Below are 20,471 nucleotides of genomic sequence, written 5' to 3' on the forward strand. Positions count from 1 at the left end.
AATCACAGAATGGTAGGGATTGGAAGGGACCTTTAGACATCATTCAGTTCAACGCCCCAGGTAAAGCAGGTCCATCTAGACCAGGTCACACAGGAATGTGTCCAGGTGGGTTTTGAAAACCTCCAGAGAAGAAGCCTCCACATCCTCCCTGGGCAGCCTGTGCCAGGGCTCCCTCACCCAACAGTGACACAGTTTATCCTTATGTTTAAATGGAACATTTTGTGTTCCAATTTCTTTTCATTGCCCTTGTCCTGTTGCTAGATACCATCAAAAAAAGTGCTGCCCCTACCTCCTGACATCCCCATTTAGATATTTGTAAATATTAATGAGATTCCCCCCTCAATCTCCTCTTCTCCAGACTAAACAGCCCCAGTTCCTGTAGCCTTTCCTCATAAGGAAGATGTTTCAGTCCCCTGATCATCTTGATGGCCCTGCACTGGCCTCTCTCCAGAAGTTCCCTGTCCAGAATTGGACACAGGATTGCAGATGAGGCCTCAGCAAGGCAGAGTAGAGGGGGAGGAGAATCTCACACAACCTGTTCTAAAGAATTAGATTTGGCTCAAAACTGTCAAATTATTTCAAAGATTTTTTTTCTTAGTGCAATTAGAGAAACTGATCAAAATTGTTCTGGAGTTTAAAATATACCAAAAAAAATGGTCTTGTATTTTTATCAATAGTCACACAAACAATTCTTTGTGTGTCTCTAGGTTAAAAAAACGTTATTTAGAACAAATATTTAAGACTTTCTCCCTGGAAGTTTTTCATGACAGTCTCAGCCAAGATAATTTTGCAACATTTCATGTCAGGTCTTCTGGTGAAAGTTGGTGCAACATCATTACAGTTGCTGAAGCTTAGAGTTGCACCAAAGGAAGACACAAACTTCACTGTGTTTGAAGTAAAAGAAAAGTTGCTGGAGAAGTTTTTATTTAATTTAAGAAGAATAGCTGCTTTTGTCTTGCTGTTATTTTTTTTGCTCTGTAAAATTATTTCAGCCATTGCAATGTAATGAGCATGGAGGAAAACAATTTGTGAGTTCCCTGGTTCCCTATAGCCACAGTATATAGATGTATTAAATAGTAGAAGAGTAAAAGTAAGAACAGTTGAAGTACAGCAGATGTTCTTAGAGTCTGCTTTTTAAGTTAGGGAGATTTATATATTGTTATGTCTGTTTGTTATATTTTTATACAGAAATGAGGATTTTGGAGGATGAAATTTCACTTTCCTGGATGAGGATTTTTCATGGAAGAGTACCAACCCATCCTGTAGCCAACCCACTAACTCCATAGCTTTTCCAACAAAGCAAGGAGCAGTTTGAGAGTCACCTGCTCACACCTCCATTCTTAGTGCACCAAATAGAACTGGCTCAGGAAACAGAGACTCCTGAGCTTCTTCCCTTAATGCTTTCTGAGCAATAAATGGATTCAATATCATGTGATGTGTTCTTTTGTATAGCTCCAACAAGTAGTGCAATGGAGATTCCTCCTAGTTCCAAACACATACACTCTTTACCTCCACTTATCTGTCCCACCTCAGACACACTGAAATGGGCCTTAGACACATAAAACTTGTCCAAGGTCTCCCAGAAAAAGCCAAGATGGAGCAAAGACTTGATTAAAGATCTGGAACTTGGGTTAGCACATCCTACCAGAATGTAATACATTTTACAATCTCAGGACCTTTACACACTGTGGCTATTGCTAGGAAAGATGAAACATCTGAGAATCCTCTGTGGTAAACTGAGGCAAACGCAATATGGCTTCAAGTCACTTTAGAATTTAGTTTCAGGAGAAAAACATTTAATTGACCATAATGGACAAAATGCAAGACATTTAATTTCCACCTTGAAGTAGAATAAAACTGTAAGCACTTTTTTTCATCTTTATCTGCCAATGTGTAATGTTCTGAGTAAAAATCATAGAGTGGTTCCATAAAATGGAACAAAAATCTATGCTGTCAAAATTAAACTTTTCATATTTCACTAAGTTAAACCTTCTTTTCCCTCTGCTTTTTCACCTTTAAAAAGGGAATCCATTTTTTTTCTATGTCACTATTATATAAATATTTTTATCCTAATAAAAAATAAATAGAGCAACTAATGTCTGACTATTTTTCCTTTAGGCTGGAAAATCCATGACTAACAGGTTCACAGAGTCTCACTTCAAATATGACCTAAGATTTCACCTTTATTTTAAAAACTGAGAGGTATCCTCAAAAAGTACTGTGAGAGGTCACTGATTTATGGACAATAAAATTAGGACAATAGTTCAAAAAATGAGAAAACAATATATAAAAGCCTAGAAGAAAAGTAAAAGCACTTCAGTTGACATTCTGTTGTCATAACGTTAGCATACACCAATGTTTTGGCTATATATATCTTTTGTCATTGAAAAAATCCATTTATTTTCCATGTGTTTACAGACTTTCCAAGAGTAGTCTCCATGTTAGAGAGAATTTTTCATTTACTTTACTTCCACTTTGAAAATTTAGTCAAAAAAGGCAATTTTTGCCTTCCAAAAATCACTTCACTGGCAAACAAAAGTCTCCCCGCATGTACATCAGCGCCATGATGTGCAAGACTGTCTTTTATAGTTTAGGAAAGCCTTGTGCAATGCTTTGCAAGTGTCCACCAATTCTTAGCCCATTACTGTCACATATACAAGGCCTTGAGTTTGGTCATCAACGTCTATAAGACAGCAGTTCCTTCCAATGTAAGCAATTGCTGCTAAGGTCCCTAATGCTTGGTAAGGCAATAGCCCTCAGTCTCAGCAATAAGCACTGATAGTAGCAGAGTTTCAACTGTGGAATGTTCTCCCACAGGGAAATACACTAATTCAGCCCTGATCATCTAGCAGGCATGCTGGCATACCTTCCCTCTCAATTAAACCCTCTAACTCTAGCTGGAACAATACTTTCTTCTAATATGCATAGAAAAAGAATACCTTACACTCACAAAAGAAAAATGAGCAGTGAAAAGCATTAAGTCTGCAAGGAACTTGGCTGTGTTCATCACATTTCCTAGTGAACTAGTTGTGATATTGTGATGGCAAGCAGCAAAGGAGGGCTGCAAGAGAAGGGTTTTGCACATTAATTGAAGGTGAAATTTGTTTGTTGAAGAGCTCTTTAAAATAAAAAGCTTTCATTGTCTTACTGAGAGTTTAGAAACCATCTGTGAAATTAACCTAGTGCATGAATCCAAAGCAGAATGTTTCAGTGACAAACTAAACTCGTGAGATATCTTTAAGACCTTTAAGTTTCTATAACAAGGCCAATTACATTAGCCTGTTGCAGAATAATATTGGATGGCATTTTAGCTCAGCCTACATACAGAAAAATAGCATTCCTTTAAGATAAGTGTTGGGAATTTTCAACAGACATCATTAGCCTTTCCATGATAATTGTAACGTGTTTGAAATATACTGCAGCTTTCTTAGGACAACCTGATTGATAATAAGCTAAATATGAGCCAGCAATGTGCCCTCGTGGCCAAGAAGGCCAATGGCATCCTGGGATGCATCAAGAAGAGTGTGGCCAGCAGATCAAGGGCAGTTCTTCTCCCTCTCTACTCTGCCCTGGTGAGGCCTCACCTGGAGTCCTGTGTCCAGTTCTGGGCTCCTCAGCTCAAGAGGGACAGGGAACTGCTGGAGAGAGTCCAGCGCAGGGCCACCAAGATGATCAGGGGACTGGAGCATCTTCCTTATGAGGAAAGGCTGCAGGAACTGGGGCTGTTTAGTCTGGAGAAGAGGAGACTGAGGGGGGATCTTATTAACATTTATAAATATCTAAAGGGTGGTTGTCAGGAGGTTGGGACATCCCTTTTTTCTATAGTAGCTAGCAACAGGACAAGGGGTAATGGGATGAAGCTGGAACACAAAAAGCTCCACTTAAATATAAGAAAAAACTTTCACTGTGAGGGTGAAGGAGCCCTGGCACAGGCTTCCCAGGGAGGGTGTGGAGGCCCCTTCCTTGGAGATCTTCAAGACCTGCCTGGACACATTCCTGTGCAACCTGATCTAGGTGAACCTGCTTCTGCAGGGAGGTTGGACTAGATGATCTCTAAAGGTCCCTTCCAACCCCTACCATTCTATGATTCTATGATTCTATGACAACGTGCGTCTCCATCTAGTGTCAGACAGATAACTCCTTGATGGCAAAATAGGCAGCAGTGACAGCAGGGGACACTGCCATTTTTATCCATGTCCCATAGAAAGTGATAACTCATCCTTTAAGGAGGTTAATAAACGGAGTCATAGAAAAGTCCTGGCAAAGGGAATGTGAATAACTACCCTCAGAACAAATGGCATCTATATCACATATCATGCAGAACTACAACTGGTATGCTTTGTGTTGTATTGAAACACTGTTAGTTTTTGTTTTTCTCTAGTGATTTCACCAGATTATTGAGATTGCTCACAAAATTTTTTGAGCTAAATATTCACCTTTGTGAAAGTATTATTGCTTCAGTATAAGCTTTATACAGCTTTGATAAAGACTAACAGAGTTTATTTTGAAACTGAAGTGAAAACAGGCACTGCCTTGAATCACGGGGAAAAATCTATGGTCTTTATCTGAAAGAAAAATACCACACTACAGTTTATTACCTGAGACAGATGACTTCTCCACATCTCACACTATTCATTTAAAAGGAAGAATTATTACTGTAAAAATCAGAGTAATGAATTGGTTTTCCAAGAAGCAGCTTCGGTCACAGCATGCCTTTGCAGATGTATAAGAAAAGAATGCAACAAAATGCATGACCCAATAAACATTTGGAGAGTGTATCTTCTAGAGGAACTGAAGAGAATATTTTAACTATTAGTTATGCCAGGCTTAAAGGGCATTAAGTATAGTATAAAGGAAATAAAAATCACAGCAAAACATCTTAGAGGTGCAACATCTGATTCAAATTCCACTGAAGTGTGTAGAGTTTATTCCATTCAAATCACCATCCTCAGCTACACTGTCCTACTCCATATCTTCTCTCAATACCAGTTTTACTGTATTGAGAAAACAAAACAAATCCTCAAAGCTATAAACAGTGCCAAGCCCCACAGTCAACAAGAGTGCTTCAAGTTTTCATTAGTTGTTTACTCAGATGCACGATAACTGAACTATTACATATCTCAAATCTGGCAGTTGCTGGGTCTAAAATCTTGTATTTAAAAAAAATCCAGCTAAATTATAAAGCAAATTTGTAGCAAAATCATAATTATAAATCAAACTCCCAGAGAGAAAGTTTGTAACGTGATCTAGTTCACTCTCAAGACTCAGAAACTGAAAGATTTATATGAAAAAAATCAAGCACTATTTAACTTGGTTCAAGAAGAATGACTTTTCAAACCTAACTCCATGTCTTGAGTCTGTAGTATGGTAGCTAAATATTTGAGTTTTGTAATTAGCAGGAGAGAGCTTGAAGGCTCATCAGATATGAATCTGATATGAATGCTTTAATTTATTAGAACTCAACAGAATCTTAAGTTTTCAGACTTGAGTGGATCACAGTACTCTACCTGGGACTGCAAACAGATCTGAGGGTAATAATCCTCCCATTTTCCAGTAAGAAAACAGGAAAAGATTCCTGTCATTTTCTTTTTCCAGACAAAACTATTACACGAAGAGGTCAAAGAATACTGGATTATAAATGCAAATGAGTAAATATCTGATAGTAAATTCAACAGAACTGTAGTTTTCTCTCCAACACATTCTGTATTGTGCTACTTAATCGTAATCCTTAACTTCAAATATTTATAGTGAGTAACTTAATGCAAGAAGATTCTTCATGTGCAAAAGTAATCAATACAGGTAAGTATTGTTGGAGCAGAGCCCTAGGCAACAGACTGTCAAGCAAAGACCATCTCTTCTTTTGAAAGTGTATAGCACCTAGAACAGTGACCTAGACCTCCTAGTCTTACTGCAATAATAATAATATTACCAAACAATACACAGTAGCCATTTTTCTACAGTCTCCAATAGAAATCAAATAATAGCATGAATAATTGAACTAAGATGTTGTCATAAAAATAAGACATGTCAATGAAGGCAGTTGTGCAGTAGCAATTGTAGGATTATGTATTCTTAACATCATTTTTAAAGAGAGAACTGTATCAGACAAATACCCCACATAGTCAGGCTGTGCATCAAAAACCTGGCAAGACATACGGACCTTGTATATCTTGCCTGAAGAGGCTGTGGTGGCTCTTCCCTGTTTGCTTCTCTGTTATCAGCAAGACTCTCCTTTACTAAAGCATTGTTACACATGAAACAGACATGAGCCATATTTCTGGCCCTACTTCTCTGAAAATCAATGTATGGCTCAGACTGCTGTGTAGGCTTGGGGTATGTAATGCCCTACCACCACACACCCAACTTCCTCTGTTTTTTCATAGAACCATAGAATGGTAGGGGTTGGAAGGGACCTTTAGAGATCATCCAGTTGGAATCCCTCTGCAGAAGCAGGTTCACTTAGATCAGGTCACACAGGAACGTGTCCAGGCAGGTCTTGAAGACCTCCAAGGAAGGAGACTCCACACTCTCCCTGGGCAGCCTGTGCCAGGGCTCCCTCACCTCAACAGTTAAATAGGGGTTTTTTTAATGTTTAAATTGAACTTTTTGTGTTCCAGCTTCATCCCATTACCCCTTGTCCTGCTGCTTCATTCAAGTAAATTGATCTGCCCTGAGTCCACAGCTGACCATCAATGGCTCTTGCCTTGAACAAATGCACGTGCTTCATCCTTCATGTTAGAGAGTGTCTTCATGTAAGCTTGTGTAGAGTTCTTGTGTGAGTCAAGAGACAAAACTACCATCTACCACAGGAGCTGGGCTGTGGCCAAGAATGCCATCACTTCAGTTTCAGTCTTCTCTTGCTCTTCCTGTATGCCTTACCACAAAGGGAGTGACTAGTATGCAGTCCAACATCTTTATGCAGCAAGCTGATGTCTCCTGCATGCTAACACCCTCATAGTCACAATACTGACTTTTAGAGATATCAGGAGTCACTCTACATTTTTCTAGCAAAGAATCTGTTTAATCTAAATAAAAAAAAGAATCACTACTGACAGCAGCACAATACTGACAAGAGCAGCAGCTCCAGCTTAATTCAAGTAGCTGCAGCTTAAGGTTAGTACCCTTTTCCCAATATTTTCTAAAAGTTCTTTCTGCTTCATATACCCCCATATATACTATTCCAAATATAGGATGTCCAGCCCTTTGCAAGACAGCAGCCCTGTTTAATTGCTCGTGACAACCTCATGAAGTTGTAAACTCACCTCATTTGCCAGCCTGTGCAACCCTGCCATTAAAATCCCCTCTAGAAACGCCGTTGTGCAGTCACCCAACCCAAATACTGGCCTTTCAGCAATATGGAAAGTCTTGAGAAAACTATTTGATCACTGAGTAAAACTCAGATATTTCTGATAAATACTGCAGAGGCCTCGTTTAGACTTAAAAACAAAACAACAACAACAACAACAAAGAAGTTAAAAAAAGAAAAGCAGTGTAGTCCCAAGTTGCATCTGTATCCTGAAATATTTCTATAGTCTTTTCTATCCTGAATTTGCCATACTATCAATAACGATATCACAACTCCGTACGTAACTTCTATTCAACATCTGAAATCTGTTGAAGAATCTGTGAAATCTATTGTTTAAAAAGTTCCTGCTGAGAGAGCATATCACCAGAATTTTAAAAAACAGAAATCTAAGTTGAAAGAACCATGCCTGTTTGCTGTTATAAATTGATGTTGATCCAAAATCAAAAGCAAGACGTCACCCCATCATCAGAGGGGATTCCAGGTCTAAAATTCAAGTAAAGCTAAAAGAAAAGTCACATATGAAAAATGACATACCAGTGTGCTTCTCTGCAAGTTATATACCTATTAGAAATGTTACCTGAGAACATCTATAGTGTTTGGCCTATTTGTTACATTGTGAGGTTTCTCCACAGAGTCATATATTTCAGTCCAATTAACCAGATTACAAGTGAGTGCTATTTCTTACTATACTTAAAGGTTGAAAGTTATAGGTGCCCAGCATTCACATCCTTCTACATAGATCCTCTGTGCTAAAGAGATGGAGGAGATGATCTTCTTACGGGCTGCCCAGATGGGTTGTGGAGTCTCCTTCTCTGGAGACATTCAAAACCCACCTGGACGAGTTCCTGTGTGATCTACTCTAGGTAGCCCTGCTCTGGCAGGGAGTTGGACTAGATGATCTTTCAGGGTCCCTTCCAACCCTTAACATTCTGTGATTCTTTGATTCTTTGTAATTGATTCATGCTGACTGTATGGGCTTCCATATGACTATACATGTGTGGGGGTTATACTGGGGAGGGCACAAAGTGGGAGGTGTGTGATCAGTTACAGTCTTCCCTCAGCTGAAAAGGTCCCTCTCTCCTGGGCAGCTCTATCAGACAGGAGTTTGGCAGCACTGAGATAGTGAGATGGCACTGCTGCATGCCAAAGCACAGCCACTGAGAGGTTCCTGCACCCAGAAGCTCCGCAAGATCTTTGCAAATGCCTCACTTCCTTGCATTCCTCATTCCTAACAGTTCACTTGGGGACAGATGGAAGAAGAACAGAGGAAAAATCTTCTCACATTAGGTGCTCTCCTTGTCACTCGTTAATTTTCTATTAACAACAATCCTCTCTTTCCCAGTTTAGCTCCCATTATTTTAAGAAAATAATAGTACACGGTAACACACAAAGGATAAAGGGAGGTCCTCCAGCTTGACTCTTCTTCTCAGATGAATTATGACCGACTCTGAATCTTTCCCAAGCCAGAGGACTTTTAATGCACTAACCTCTAGGATGCATTTATTTGTTAGGATTTTGTGAGCAGCAGTTACATAGAAGTTGCTCTACCCTGTATTTTGTTGGATGGCATTGTGATGGCAAGCTTAACAATCAGGTGCCTATAGGCTGGCTTTTCAACGCTTCTTTCAATTATAATCCAAATAAATACATTACTAGACATTATAAATATTTTTCTTCTTCCACTGTTACACAGCATCCTAGTGAGGCACAGTGCTTTAGTGAGGAATGGCTAGGTAGGTAGAAATTAGGTCAGAGAAGTTAATTACCTGATCTGGAATCTGGCCAAAAAGTGGTGTGAGGTCTTTTAACGACCTTAGGTCCTCAGGACCCCTTCTCACATTTCAGACAGCTGCTCTCAAGTACCTTGCCCTTTGGGGGCACGGTAGAGAGTGTCTCTCTAGTGACTTACACCAACAACTTAAAGGTCAACCACCATCTTGAGGTCTCAGCCCCAGTGTAACCAGAGTCTGACACACACAGCATGAAGATGTACACCTGTAGGAGTTGGTTTACTCAGAGCATGCCTTTGTGTAGTTGACAGCATTCAGAGAGAGATCATCCCTGCATTGTGCAATCACAGCAAGGGGTATGCTCACACTTTTCTAACCCAGTGCAGCAATCAAAACATCAATACAGTTTGTCCTCATTTCTGTGCTTAAAGCACAGCAGTTTCCGGGACAAAATACCTTATGCCTGGAAAGAATAAGACAGTGAGCAAAGCACTTATAAATGTGTAATAAATGGGGTTTTTTTTTCCTAAAAAAAAAGGGAAATAAAAACCTCTGAGGAAAATTGAGTTGCATTCAAAAAAGACTGACCAATTAACTACCGAAAAAGCCAAAATCCTACTGTGGCCACAACTGACAGCTTGATTAGTGTGTCTTTTTCAAGGTTTTGAAAAGTACCTTAGCAGAGTATGGGGGGAGAAGCATAAATTATGAAAGGTGCCACCTACAGCTCTCATTAATTCCCAGTCAAATAAATGTCAAAACTTTGAAAGTACTGTATTTGCTCTCCAAAATGTAAACAAACTCCCCAGGACTGTGCTGCCCTTAATTCAAGGAAATAATCATATATCAGTGTCTGGGTGGACAGAGCAACACTCTACTTCCCAGAAAGAGATCTGCTGCCAGAACCAGCCAGACTTTCCTTCCTCCACTTCTCACAGGTCCACGGTGCTCCCTGAGGTGGAGGTGGCCTCAGGGAGGTGAGCAGCCCTTTCCTCTGTCCCACGCACAGACCCGCCACTCGCAGCGTGCCCTTGACTCACCATGGAATTCATGGCAAAGTGATTGTGCTGCGTCTGCAGGTCAAGTGCATGTTGGTAGCTCACGCCGATCTCCGTGTGACTCTGCAGGAACAATTCTTTGTTGTGGCTGATCCAGTCGAACATCTAGAAGTATTCACACAGGGGATGGAAAAAAAGTGTTAGAGAGGGATGAAAGAGGGAGAGTGCAAAATACACAAATCCACAGTTCTATGCAGCACACACGCACATAAAAATCATCTATGTTCCTCTCCAAAATAAGCTGTTGTCAAGCAGTGGAAGCATTTAAGTTATCAGCATGTTTCGTTATTAATGAATGATAGCTCAGGACACATAATTCATAAAGCATGTTCCTCATTAAGCTGATCCCATCGTCTTTTCCTATAAGTAATGGGAATTCAAATATAGAAAGATGGCAGCAGAGTGACCTAAATCAGGGGTTGCTTCACCGACCAAAGATCTAGCAGTTCATAAAGTACCCTTAATCCAGAAATGGACCAAAAATTCCATAAATATTATTGCTGTGATTTTCTCTCCCCTCTTTCTTTTCTGTCTATACATAATGTTTCCAAATGTTACATTCAAACAGCCAGTTGACTTCCTACATTTATATTTCCTCGATCTTTCCAATGCCAAAGCCAGAACCCAGTCTATCTTCCACTTACTATTTTTGGGATGAAGAGAGAAAAAGAAAAAAAAGAAGTATTTTATGAATATCTATAAAGGGTACACGTTTCAACTTCTCCCACTTCCAAATGTATTTCCAAGCAAAATGGATAGTTCCATACTCGAGACATGGATAGAAATATACTGAAAAAAGCTGATGAAACTCTTTCCTTGTTTTGTAGCACCTTAACGTGAAATTTCAATCTTTAGCACGTTGATTCATTATAAACTGACACAAAGCAGCTAGGAGATACTGTGTTAATGTTTTCCCTTGTTCTGTGTTGTGTTAAGGACTAAATGCATTCAAAGTGAGAACTTTTCACTCTTTACTTCATTCTACAGCTCTACAGGCGCTACAATCTCAGATTTCTTCTTTTCTGCAAATATTGTTGTTACAGAATCCCATGTCCATCTTGGCAAGCTGGGGAACTCTCCATTAATAAGGACTCTTTCATAATAAAAAGACCTAACTTATTATTTCATTATAAGGAAAGAAAAACTAATTATAGAGGCAGTGGAGGTCTCAGGTGTTAAATAAAGGGGTTTAGGGTGCAAAGGCAAACGATGCAGCTTCTGAGCAAGCACCTTCAGACTTGTCCTTTGATCAGTTCAGATCCTTGCTGTAACATTTAAGTGTCCTCTAGTCAAGGGCTGTTTTGTTCTTTAGTACTGGATAACGATTTTTGACAGCCAAAAAGCACTCAGAGCCCACTGCTCAGTCACTGGATGCTGCTGTAGTTTTTCAGGCTCAGTTACCCATTCCCCATAGAGATGGTGCTCGTAAAAGTAAGGAAAAGGCCCTGGACGGGTCACCTAAGATTTCTGCAATAAACAGCACTTCGTGCTGAGCACTTATTTCAGCAGGGGAGTGCACTGCTTTGTGCAGAGGATTTGCAGAAATAATATTGAATACTCCATTCATCAAAAGGCAAATAAACATATCAAGTGCTCCAGCGCCACCAGACACGCGACATTGACCTCGTCCCAAAAATCTGTCACAAAGGCCTCACTTCTTAATATTTTATTTATGAAAATACACTTGCAACTACAGAGTCTACACTAGCTTGTATTTTGCGTTGAGGAATGGTAGTAAAGGCCAATTTTGTTTCAAGTTACAGCAATGCAGCAGCATTGAAACAGTTACATTCTCATTTGTACCATCAGGACTATCACTATTTTTACAGAAAGTACAAACAACAAGTTTTTTGCAAATATGAGGTCAGAGGTTTCAACTTTATTGCCAATTAAACAGAATCAAACAACCTACTATAACCTGAAGGGATACCCAAAGCTTTGTCAGTGGATTTCTTTTCCTCATTTTATTAAGATTTAATAAGCAACATTAGCATAAGAAGATTTGCAACACTTGTGGTCTGAAAGGAAAAGAAAAGAAGCCATAAAGCCATTACAAAAAGAGACCAATTCCATAACAGCAAAGTTCATGTCCTAACAACAAAATTTTACAACTCTGCTGAGAGACCAACACAGATTTCTTGTAAGGAGATACATGTTTGATGTGAATGTATTTTAATGTTTTAAACAATCTGAATACATTCAGGGAGAAGAAAACTGGCAGCAATCCATGAAAAACAAACAGTAAATCTAATACTTTATGCTCAGCTAAGCTGAATTGGGATCTTTTAAAGACAAGTGATTTAAACTCATAATCTATTATTCTGTGGATAGGGAGCATTTCCTCCGTCTAATCTTTACACATCTTATTGGATGAGAATCTAAGTTAAGTTAAACCACGCTTCTGCCTTTTAAAATACAATAATAAACTATCAAGAAAAAAACAAAGGAAATTTAAGAGATGATTAATCTTTTTGTCTTGTTGTAACCGACTGAAATACACAACAGCAGCTGAAAGGATGACCTTCAAGAATTCTGAGCAACGCTGAGCAACAGCTGTCAATGATGAGATTTGCACCACCTTCCAATGCATTACGTTTTTTAAACTTCTATTCATGGAAAATAGCAGATTTTGGAAGAGACTCAATTTCAGTTTAGACTTTGAATCTTTCTATTATACTCTTCATAAAAAATTACTTTGGTTTCAGATGGCCTATGCCTGTAGCAAATTATCCCCATCAATATGGTCTGGAGTCTCTCCCCCAATCTCTCAAGTCTCATTTGAAAATCCAGAGAATTGAGAGTTTCTAGTTTCCTGTGGTTTGGAGCAAGGAGAAAATAAAACAAGATGCCTAGGAATGAATGCTGAATAAAAAGATGCAGACTCGCTACAGTCTAAAGTAGGATTAATGATGCACTTTGGTCTGTAAAAAACTTTCATTACTCTTGAGTCTTAATGAATAATAAGCAGTATTTATGATCACTCTTGTTTTACAAGGCTGCAGACGTGTCTACCTTATGCAATGCTTTACGATATCTGAGATACCCAAACAAGTTCCAGATGAACTGGTACCTCTGCAGGGTACAGTCCAATGCTTTGTGGAAATACTGACTTAACCCTCAAAACAGCACAGCCTGGACACACAACTGCTTGGATTTGTCTATATTGCCTTTGTTTCTAGGGCTGGTTCCTTTGTAGACTTCTCAAGTACTTCTGTGTGATTCTTACTTAACTGTAGACATTTTCCCAAGTGCCCTGAATGTAGTATTGTATTTTCTTTACTGTACAGGTTTGGCATAGTGAAAACTTTGTACTTTCACCTAATTAAGGGTACATGGAAATGATAAGTATCACACAGTCTCATAGATCGAAAGATTTGCTTAACAATAATTGAATTTAAATGAACAAACACATAAAAATGGGGGCTCATTTGCTTTTGAGATCTAACAGATTGTGTTTTCAAACTTTTCTCCTCAACCACAAAGTCTACAAATAATAATAACAATAATATCTCATAGTAATATGACTGGAAGTTGAGGCTCCTTGGAAAATACCAGATGTTGGGCGACTCATGATGATGCTGTGAGAGTCTGCAGTGTGTGGCCAAGAGGTTTCAATATGAAAGTCTGTCAACATTGGCTGGCCTGGCCCATATTACTAGTAATACATCCTGAAAGCTTTCAAGTTAAACTTGTTTTCCACACGAGAAGCATGGATGCTTCCTGTGCTCTTGAAGCAAGTGTGCTGCCTAGTTTGCTTAAATAAAGCACACCATTAAGCATGTGAGTGTGGCAATGACCCAGCAATTGCTATTTTACTCAGCTCTGCAAGGACCACCCCAGTTTGAAAGGGCTAGCTTAGGCTCCTGGAAAAATGTTCAACATCCTTTGATAAACTAATTTCCCTGTCAGAGGAATAAGTTTTTAATACAGTAGAGTCTGGAGAATATGCCCTGTGAGATCAGCTTAAACCAGATACAGTATCTCAGCTAGGGTAGATGTTCCTTCCCATTATGACACTGCTATACAACACTGTATCAATTGATCTCATCCCATTCATGAAAAAGGCTGCCCTAACAAATCTATTCTAGTGATTACCATAACATTAATGTGTCTTTAATTATTCCTTCGACTTACTTCTCAGTTGTGACTGCTAGCGAGTTAAATCTTCTCTTAAGTCTGCTAATCATTCTTGAGGTCATGGATTCACAGAATAACTAAGATTGGACATTATATCACTTAAAACACATGAGCCAACTGTTCCAAGCGTCTCCCAGACTAGTACTTCTCCACATTGCTGTAGATAATCTGGAGACCAATTAAGCAGTTAAGAGTTTTCCAGTGACTGAGTAGCTGGGAGGAGATGTTAAACATACTTAGAAGACAAACTTTCAATGTGATTATCTCTTGTAGTCCCTGCTTCTAACAATACATAAAGGAAAGTGAATGCATATGCTGAAGAATATTAAGTGCTACACTTAATTAAGAAGATTTGTCTCTTATGAGCGAGTCAGAAGAAATAAGAATGATCCAAAGTGTTTCTACCCAAGGCTTTGTTAAAGCATCTATCATAACTGTCATTAATGATCTTACATGTGTCAGTAATTATTTCACATGTGGTCTTGAGGTCACTTCACTTGAGAATTCGGGTATCAGATCATATCTCCAGCATCAGTCGTGCTGGCAGCAATGAGTTCTTAACCTCATGTTTTGTCATCGTAGTTGATGAGTTACTAGAAAATCCAGGTTAAGCGTTAGACCAAACAGCAGATCTCAAGCTGGTCATGAATAAGTCCTACAGAGGGAGAATGTGACTCCGTACTTTCTCTGGATTTGTAACATCTGGCAGGCTAGCGAACACAGGGCGAGAACAGCTGCTTGAGAAGAAAGAAGAAAGACACGGATATGGAAAAGCATGTACGCAGGCTGTGTGCAGTCCAGCTCTACCTCAGATAAAGTGAGATTTATAACATGATTTCAAATAACAACCTCTGCTCTCTGTCTTTTGTCAGAGCTTGCTAAAGAGTATCAGCATTGGATTCTGAAACAGTAGTTCAGAGCAACACAGGATGATGTTGTCATCACACAACTGGCAGCACACCTTATGCTAAGTGGTACTGATGGGAGGATTACAGCCCTCATGGTTTTGGCAGCCAGTGAACTGAATATATTAATTAATGAAATTCTGAAATTGTTTATACATGCTAAAAATTAAATCCCAAGTCTATCTAACAGTAAACTAGGACTGGAATTAATTACAAACCTGCTTGTAGCAAATCATCTTCTCTGTAAGTTCTGAGCCATAAAATATCAAACTCATACTGTTAAGTAAGGGCAGAATGACAACCCTTATAACCATGCTGTCCTGAAGAACAATATAGGATACCCACCAAGAAAAAGGTTCCAAAAGGACATTCAGGTCAAGCCAAATTACTGCTTTTGGCAGCTAACCACAGTATAAAATTTCCTTTCATAAAAGGATGAAGCTCCACCTGAAAACTAGTTCAGTGACACAGCTCAGCTTCCCCTATGAGGAGCAGTTCCAGAAACTTTCTTTTACCGTTAATGAACTCTTCATATCCTCTCTGACCTCTATCAAACTCATGGCCAGTTTATATGCATTTTCTCTTAGGTCAACATTATCCTTTAAGTTAGAAAAGTTCTTTCACCAAGTGTTAAAACTTTTCCATTCCAGACAAAGAGGGTTCATTGTCGCTCCTGCTGTTTGTTTTACAAGAGCCCAGCTCTTTTATTTCTTCATAAGATACACAGGCTCTGTCTGCACTTGTTCTAGTTCATGATTATCTTTCTATCCAGACTAAGGTCCTGATTTCTAATTTGTGGAATATTGATTTTTTTTGCTGGAAATACTCCAGCTGACATAATTTAGAATCACCTGTGTACCGTTTCTGGCATCAGCTTCAGAAAAGAAGGTACAAAAATAGCAGAGCAACAGCTACTGAATCAACATCAGTACCTTCTGCATTACCTCACTATCTTTTCTCTTGGTAACCTTCTGAATCAATATTGACAAAGACCAGTAGTGTTTACTGGATTTGCTTTGACAAGTACAACTTGGGTTGTGGTCCAAATAAGAAGAGTAAATTCAAGAGCACTTAAAACAAAACCATGACAAAGGGTTTTGTAATAAACTCCAGTCAGTCTCACATGTAATGTACCCAGTACATATAAATTCTCCCCCCATGTCTCCTTAATCTTAAATAACATCTTGCCTATAGTTGAGGGCAGATGACTAATTATATGCCAGATGAAATCCCTATTAGATCAGTGTTTTTCAATCTTTCCAATTTGTAGACCCGATAAATTTTTTCAAGACGAGTGTTACAGCAAATGAAAGTCTACGGCCAGTAAATCTGTTATGTCGAATGCTTTTACCAACCACTAAGGAACTTAATATCCACAGTCCACGGGTTGGAAAACCCTGGAGATAAGTGCACGTTGCTTATTAAGGACAGGCCCATGTAAGAGTCCACGTGCATTCTGGATTTTTAAAAATATCCAGCCTGTGTTGACTAATCTACAACAGCAAGTGAAAAGTTCCACTCTGATGGCATCTACAGCTAAGCAAGTTCATTTTCATATGTTTTAACAATAGAAACCATATAATAACACACACAGAACAATAACTGCCAGTCACTCTCTTGAGGTTTACTATACATGTCCAACTACAAGGTCTATTCCCATCTCATTAAATGAGTTCAGGTACAACAATTCAGTTAAAGATAAATCAAGCCATATTCCTTACATCGCTTGCAATGAATTTAGCCAGTATCTGAACAAAAAGAACACCACACAACAGATTTGTAGTACATACATAGTCTATGCTAACATGCAAGGGCCTGATCCTGGAAAGGATTGCCTTATAAAAGGCAATCAATCCAGAAAATCCTCTACTGCCTCCTGACAGGAATCATAACCACAGATTAATTGGAGCCAGGTGCACTTAGGTCACCTGTATACCTGGCAAAGGCCAACAGAAGTGTAACACCTCCACAAAGGAGCACATGAGAAGAGCCAACGGGCTAAAGAATCAGGATATTTACCTGGAATACAGAAAACTCTCTCTGCTCAAGCCTCTGAACTAAATTCAGCAGAATAGAGGGCTGACACTGGCTGTCCAGACTATTTGCTACCTAAGGGACTCTGAGGAGCCAGGAACAAAAACCTAGCAGGCAGGACAGAAGCCTCATTAGTCAGAGCACGTCCCACAGGCCCAGAGCACTGACAGCAGCCAGGTTTAATCAAGAGATCGTTGGGCAACTTGTGATGACAAGTTCAAGATTAAGCTATGAAGCCAATCAGCAGGTCAGAATCAGGTCCAGTGAGGGTAACTAGGCCCAGACATGCTGCTCATGATTGCAGCACAGGTCCACAGGGACAGAACATGTCCCAGGTCATGCCACAAAACCAGTTGATGGATCAGTGCCCAGCTCAGCTTAGGCCCATGGCAGGACAGGGCTGTGGCAAAGCTGGGGGCTAATATCCACAACTGAGCTGCAAGGAGGTCCCGGTCCACGGGCCAGGGTTGGGGATGGCACCAGGTGAGGCTCCTCTAAGCCTTCAGCACCCAGCAGTGCACACAGAGCTCTGACCTGGGCTGGTTACATGAAGGGTCACTAGGAAGATGGTTGTTTTCAAACAGAAACGTACTGACCTCAGAATAAATGTTGGACCTAAAGAAAATTTCCATAAGACATTTCATTTTTTTCATGAATCAACAAATTTGATTAAAACTGCTTCAACAGAAAAAAAAAATCCCAATCTGCTGTAATTCCTATTGCTGCTCTATAAATATAGCCTTAATTAAACCAAAGTACTTGTGGGTTTAAAATAGAACTCAGAGTACATCTGAATGCTTTGCTAAGCCAGGGCCTACATACAAAGTTGTGTTTGTTTTTGTGTTTGTCTCTTGTTTACAGAGGGTGATGGACAAGCTGATACCTCTGCCAGATCTTTCCCTTTCACATGTGTTTGGCGTGGTGCAGAGCCAGGCTAAATTGGTGTCGTTCCAATGAGAACAATTTACACTAGCTGAAGATTCAGACCCACAGCTGTATTTGTGTAACCTCAAAGCTGCGTGAACACAGTTTTTCCATTATAAATATCTGCGTATATGATTCATAGAGTACAGTAAGTTTAAGCTACATTAAATTATTCCAGACAATGGGCCCAACTGTCAACTCACTAGAAAATTAGCTAGATGTGTGACTTGACAAAGAGTTCTGTATTAATATCAGAGCACCATTTCTAACATACTCATGCTGAACGTTCCCACTAAATGCCAGTGTTTTCTGTGGTTTTTTCCTGACAGATATCAAGCCACAGCCATGCACAAAGGAAGGCACGTGATTCCTATAATGCTCAATAGAGAAGCAATAATTTTATCGTTGAAAGTGGGAGAAAATAACAGATATCAAACACATAAATATGACTAATGATATCTGGGCATATTTTATGCATCTGCCTCTTTCCTCTCCGTTTTTGAAATATTGTACCTTTCCCACACAGTGACATCAAACACTTAGGCATTCCTGGAAATGATTTTCTGTTCTCTAAAATGTAAATAGCCATTCCTAGGCACGGATTATCTACAGAGAACTGCTTACTAAGTCCAAATTAATTAGCTGGACAGATGTAATACTAAAGAGATAAACAGACAATAACCTCATGAACGGAAAAAACAGTGTAAATTATGAAAAGATGAGAGAGTCCCCAGAAAAGGGATCTTCCTATCAGTTTTCAGAATCTGTGACGTACAGTTTCATTCAGTTGAAAATGCTATACAAGCTAGGTGACTTTATTGTAGACCTTGGTTCTACCCCTTAATGCATGACATTCCTTTGACTCCAAATAGCTGACATCAAAACCAAAACAGACAAATGTTTACTGCTTTATGCCAGAAGCATGGCATTTCCACTACTAAAATCACCAATGTCTGAGTCCCAGACATACAGCTGTGGTGTGATCATAGGTTTAAACTCCTGACATATCATGACACTTTGGCTCCAGAGCTGGGACCTCTGCACAGGTGGAAAGCCAAGGATGTCAGCTTGCCATCGGAGTTTGGAGTATCCAGCACTCCCTACTCTTGTGCCCCAGCTATTTCCCCATGACATGAGTTAAACAGTTCAATGTTTTCCCTTGACAAAGGCAAACCTGGCAAGCTGGGAGGGTGGATGGTGTCCCTGCCTGGAGACACCACACAGCACAGATGGCACTGGGCCTTGCCACCCCCTGACACTGCCTCTGGTTTTCATGGCACTGCCTTCAGTTGTTGGACTTGTTGGTAAAAACCTTAAACTCCATCTCACTCTTCCCAGTGACTTCTGATTTCCCTGAGCTGAAAGGACTGTAAAAGCCAGTTTGGCTGGGTGTAAGGGTGTTTGCCCATTCTTTAGCAGAAAGAAACTCATGCAAACATTATCCCTGAAATCCCCTGCTGCATGTCACTCCACCAGAAGAATTTTGATGAATTGAGTATAAACCACAGCAAAAACCAGGGAAATTGAGTCTAGGGAAGAACAGGTGTTTATGGGAGCATGTCCTACTTTTTCCTCTCAACATCGAAATTGAGATCAGAAGTTTGTCTTGATTAGAAATAAACTGAGCAAAATTCCTGAACTCAAGACTGTTTTTCTTGCAACACTTTTTCAGCACCTGTGGAAGACATAAGGCATCCAGGGTTTTGATGCCAAGTAATATGGAGGTGTCTTGCAACACATGAAAGTTCAAGAAAATTAGTTTTCATATTGTGCATGATATGTAACAGGAAAAGTTACAGTGACCTGATTAAAATTACACTGACACTCCTGGAAACAATCCATAGACCATGTTTCCTAGTTTCACCTCTTTAAACCATCAGCAGCTCCTGAGGAGGCAACCCACCCTTATGTGTTCCCTGTAAACAGCTATGAAGGCTAATTTCAGATATACTTTTAAGACCAAAAATGTTGCCAAGTGTGGGCCATTTAAAGCATTTCAGCCTCGCCAGGAAGACGTTAATTTAGGAATAACCACATAGCTACTTCTGAAAGATGTTGCACGATAAGTCTGTGAACCTCACGCACAGCTTAATTACATTATTTCCTGATAGCTAGGATCTTATCACCTGACCTTCTCGAGGATCAAAGCAATAAATAAAACAAAACAGCATTATTTTCATTTTCTTTAAGTGTGGGCCTCTTCGATCTTTTCTAAATGTGTGGGCTTCATTGCCCTTTAGAGCATTTAGATCTTCCTGTCTTCATTAGTTAATACAGAACATGGTTATAACATGCTATATTCATCCTTAAAAATGAGTTTTGAGTCTGTATTCAGATGCTAAAACACTTTCTCCTGCCGTACTGATCAGGGGAGCAT

General features: G+C 39.6%; 1 protein-coding gene across 5 annotated transcripts in view; it reads right to left on the minus strand.

Moving 5' to 3' along the window:
• KALRN (kalirin RhoGEF kinase) overlaps positions 1 to 20,471 on the minus strand; it is a 527,013-nt gene that overhangs the window by 281,112 nt on the left and 225,430 nt on the right. For all 5 annotated transcript variants that reach the window (XM_062005204.1, XM_062005203.1, XM_062005205.1 and 2 more), the window contains exon 6: positions 10,077 to 10,199. In XM_062005204.1, the coding sequence (XP_061861188.1) occupies positions 10,077 to 10,199 (123 nt within the window). The remainder of the gene's footprint in view (positions 1 to 10,076; positions 10,200 to 20,471) is intronic.

The sequence above is a fragment of the Colius striatus genome, chromosome 11, assembly GCF_028858725.1.
Source record: "Colius striatus isolate bColStr4 chromosome 11, bColStr4.1.hap1, whole genome shotgun sequence".
NCBI classification, from domain to species: domain Eukaryota; kingdom Metazoa; phylum Chordata; class Aves; order Coliiformes; family Coliidae; genus Colius; species Colius striatus.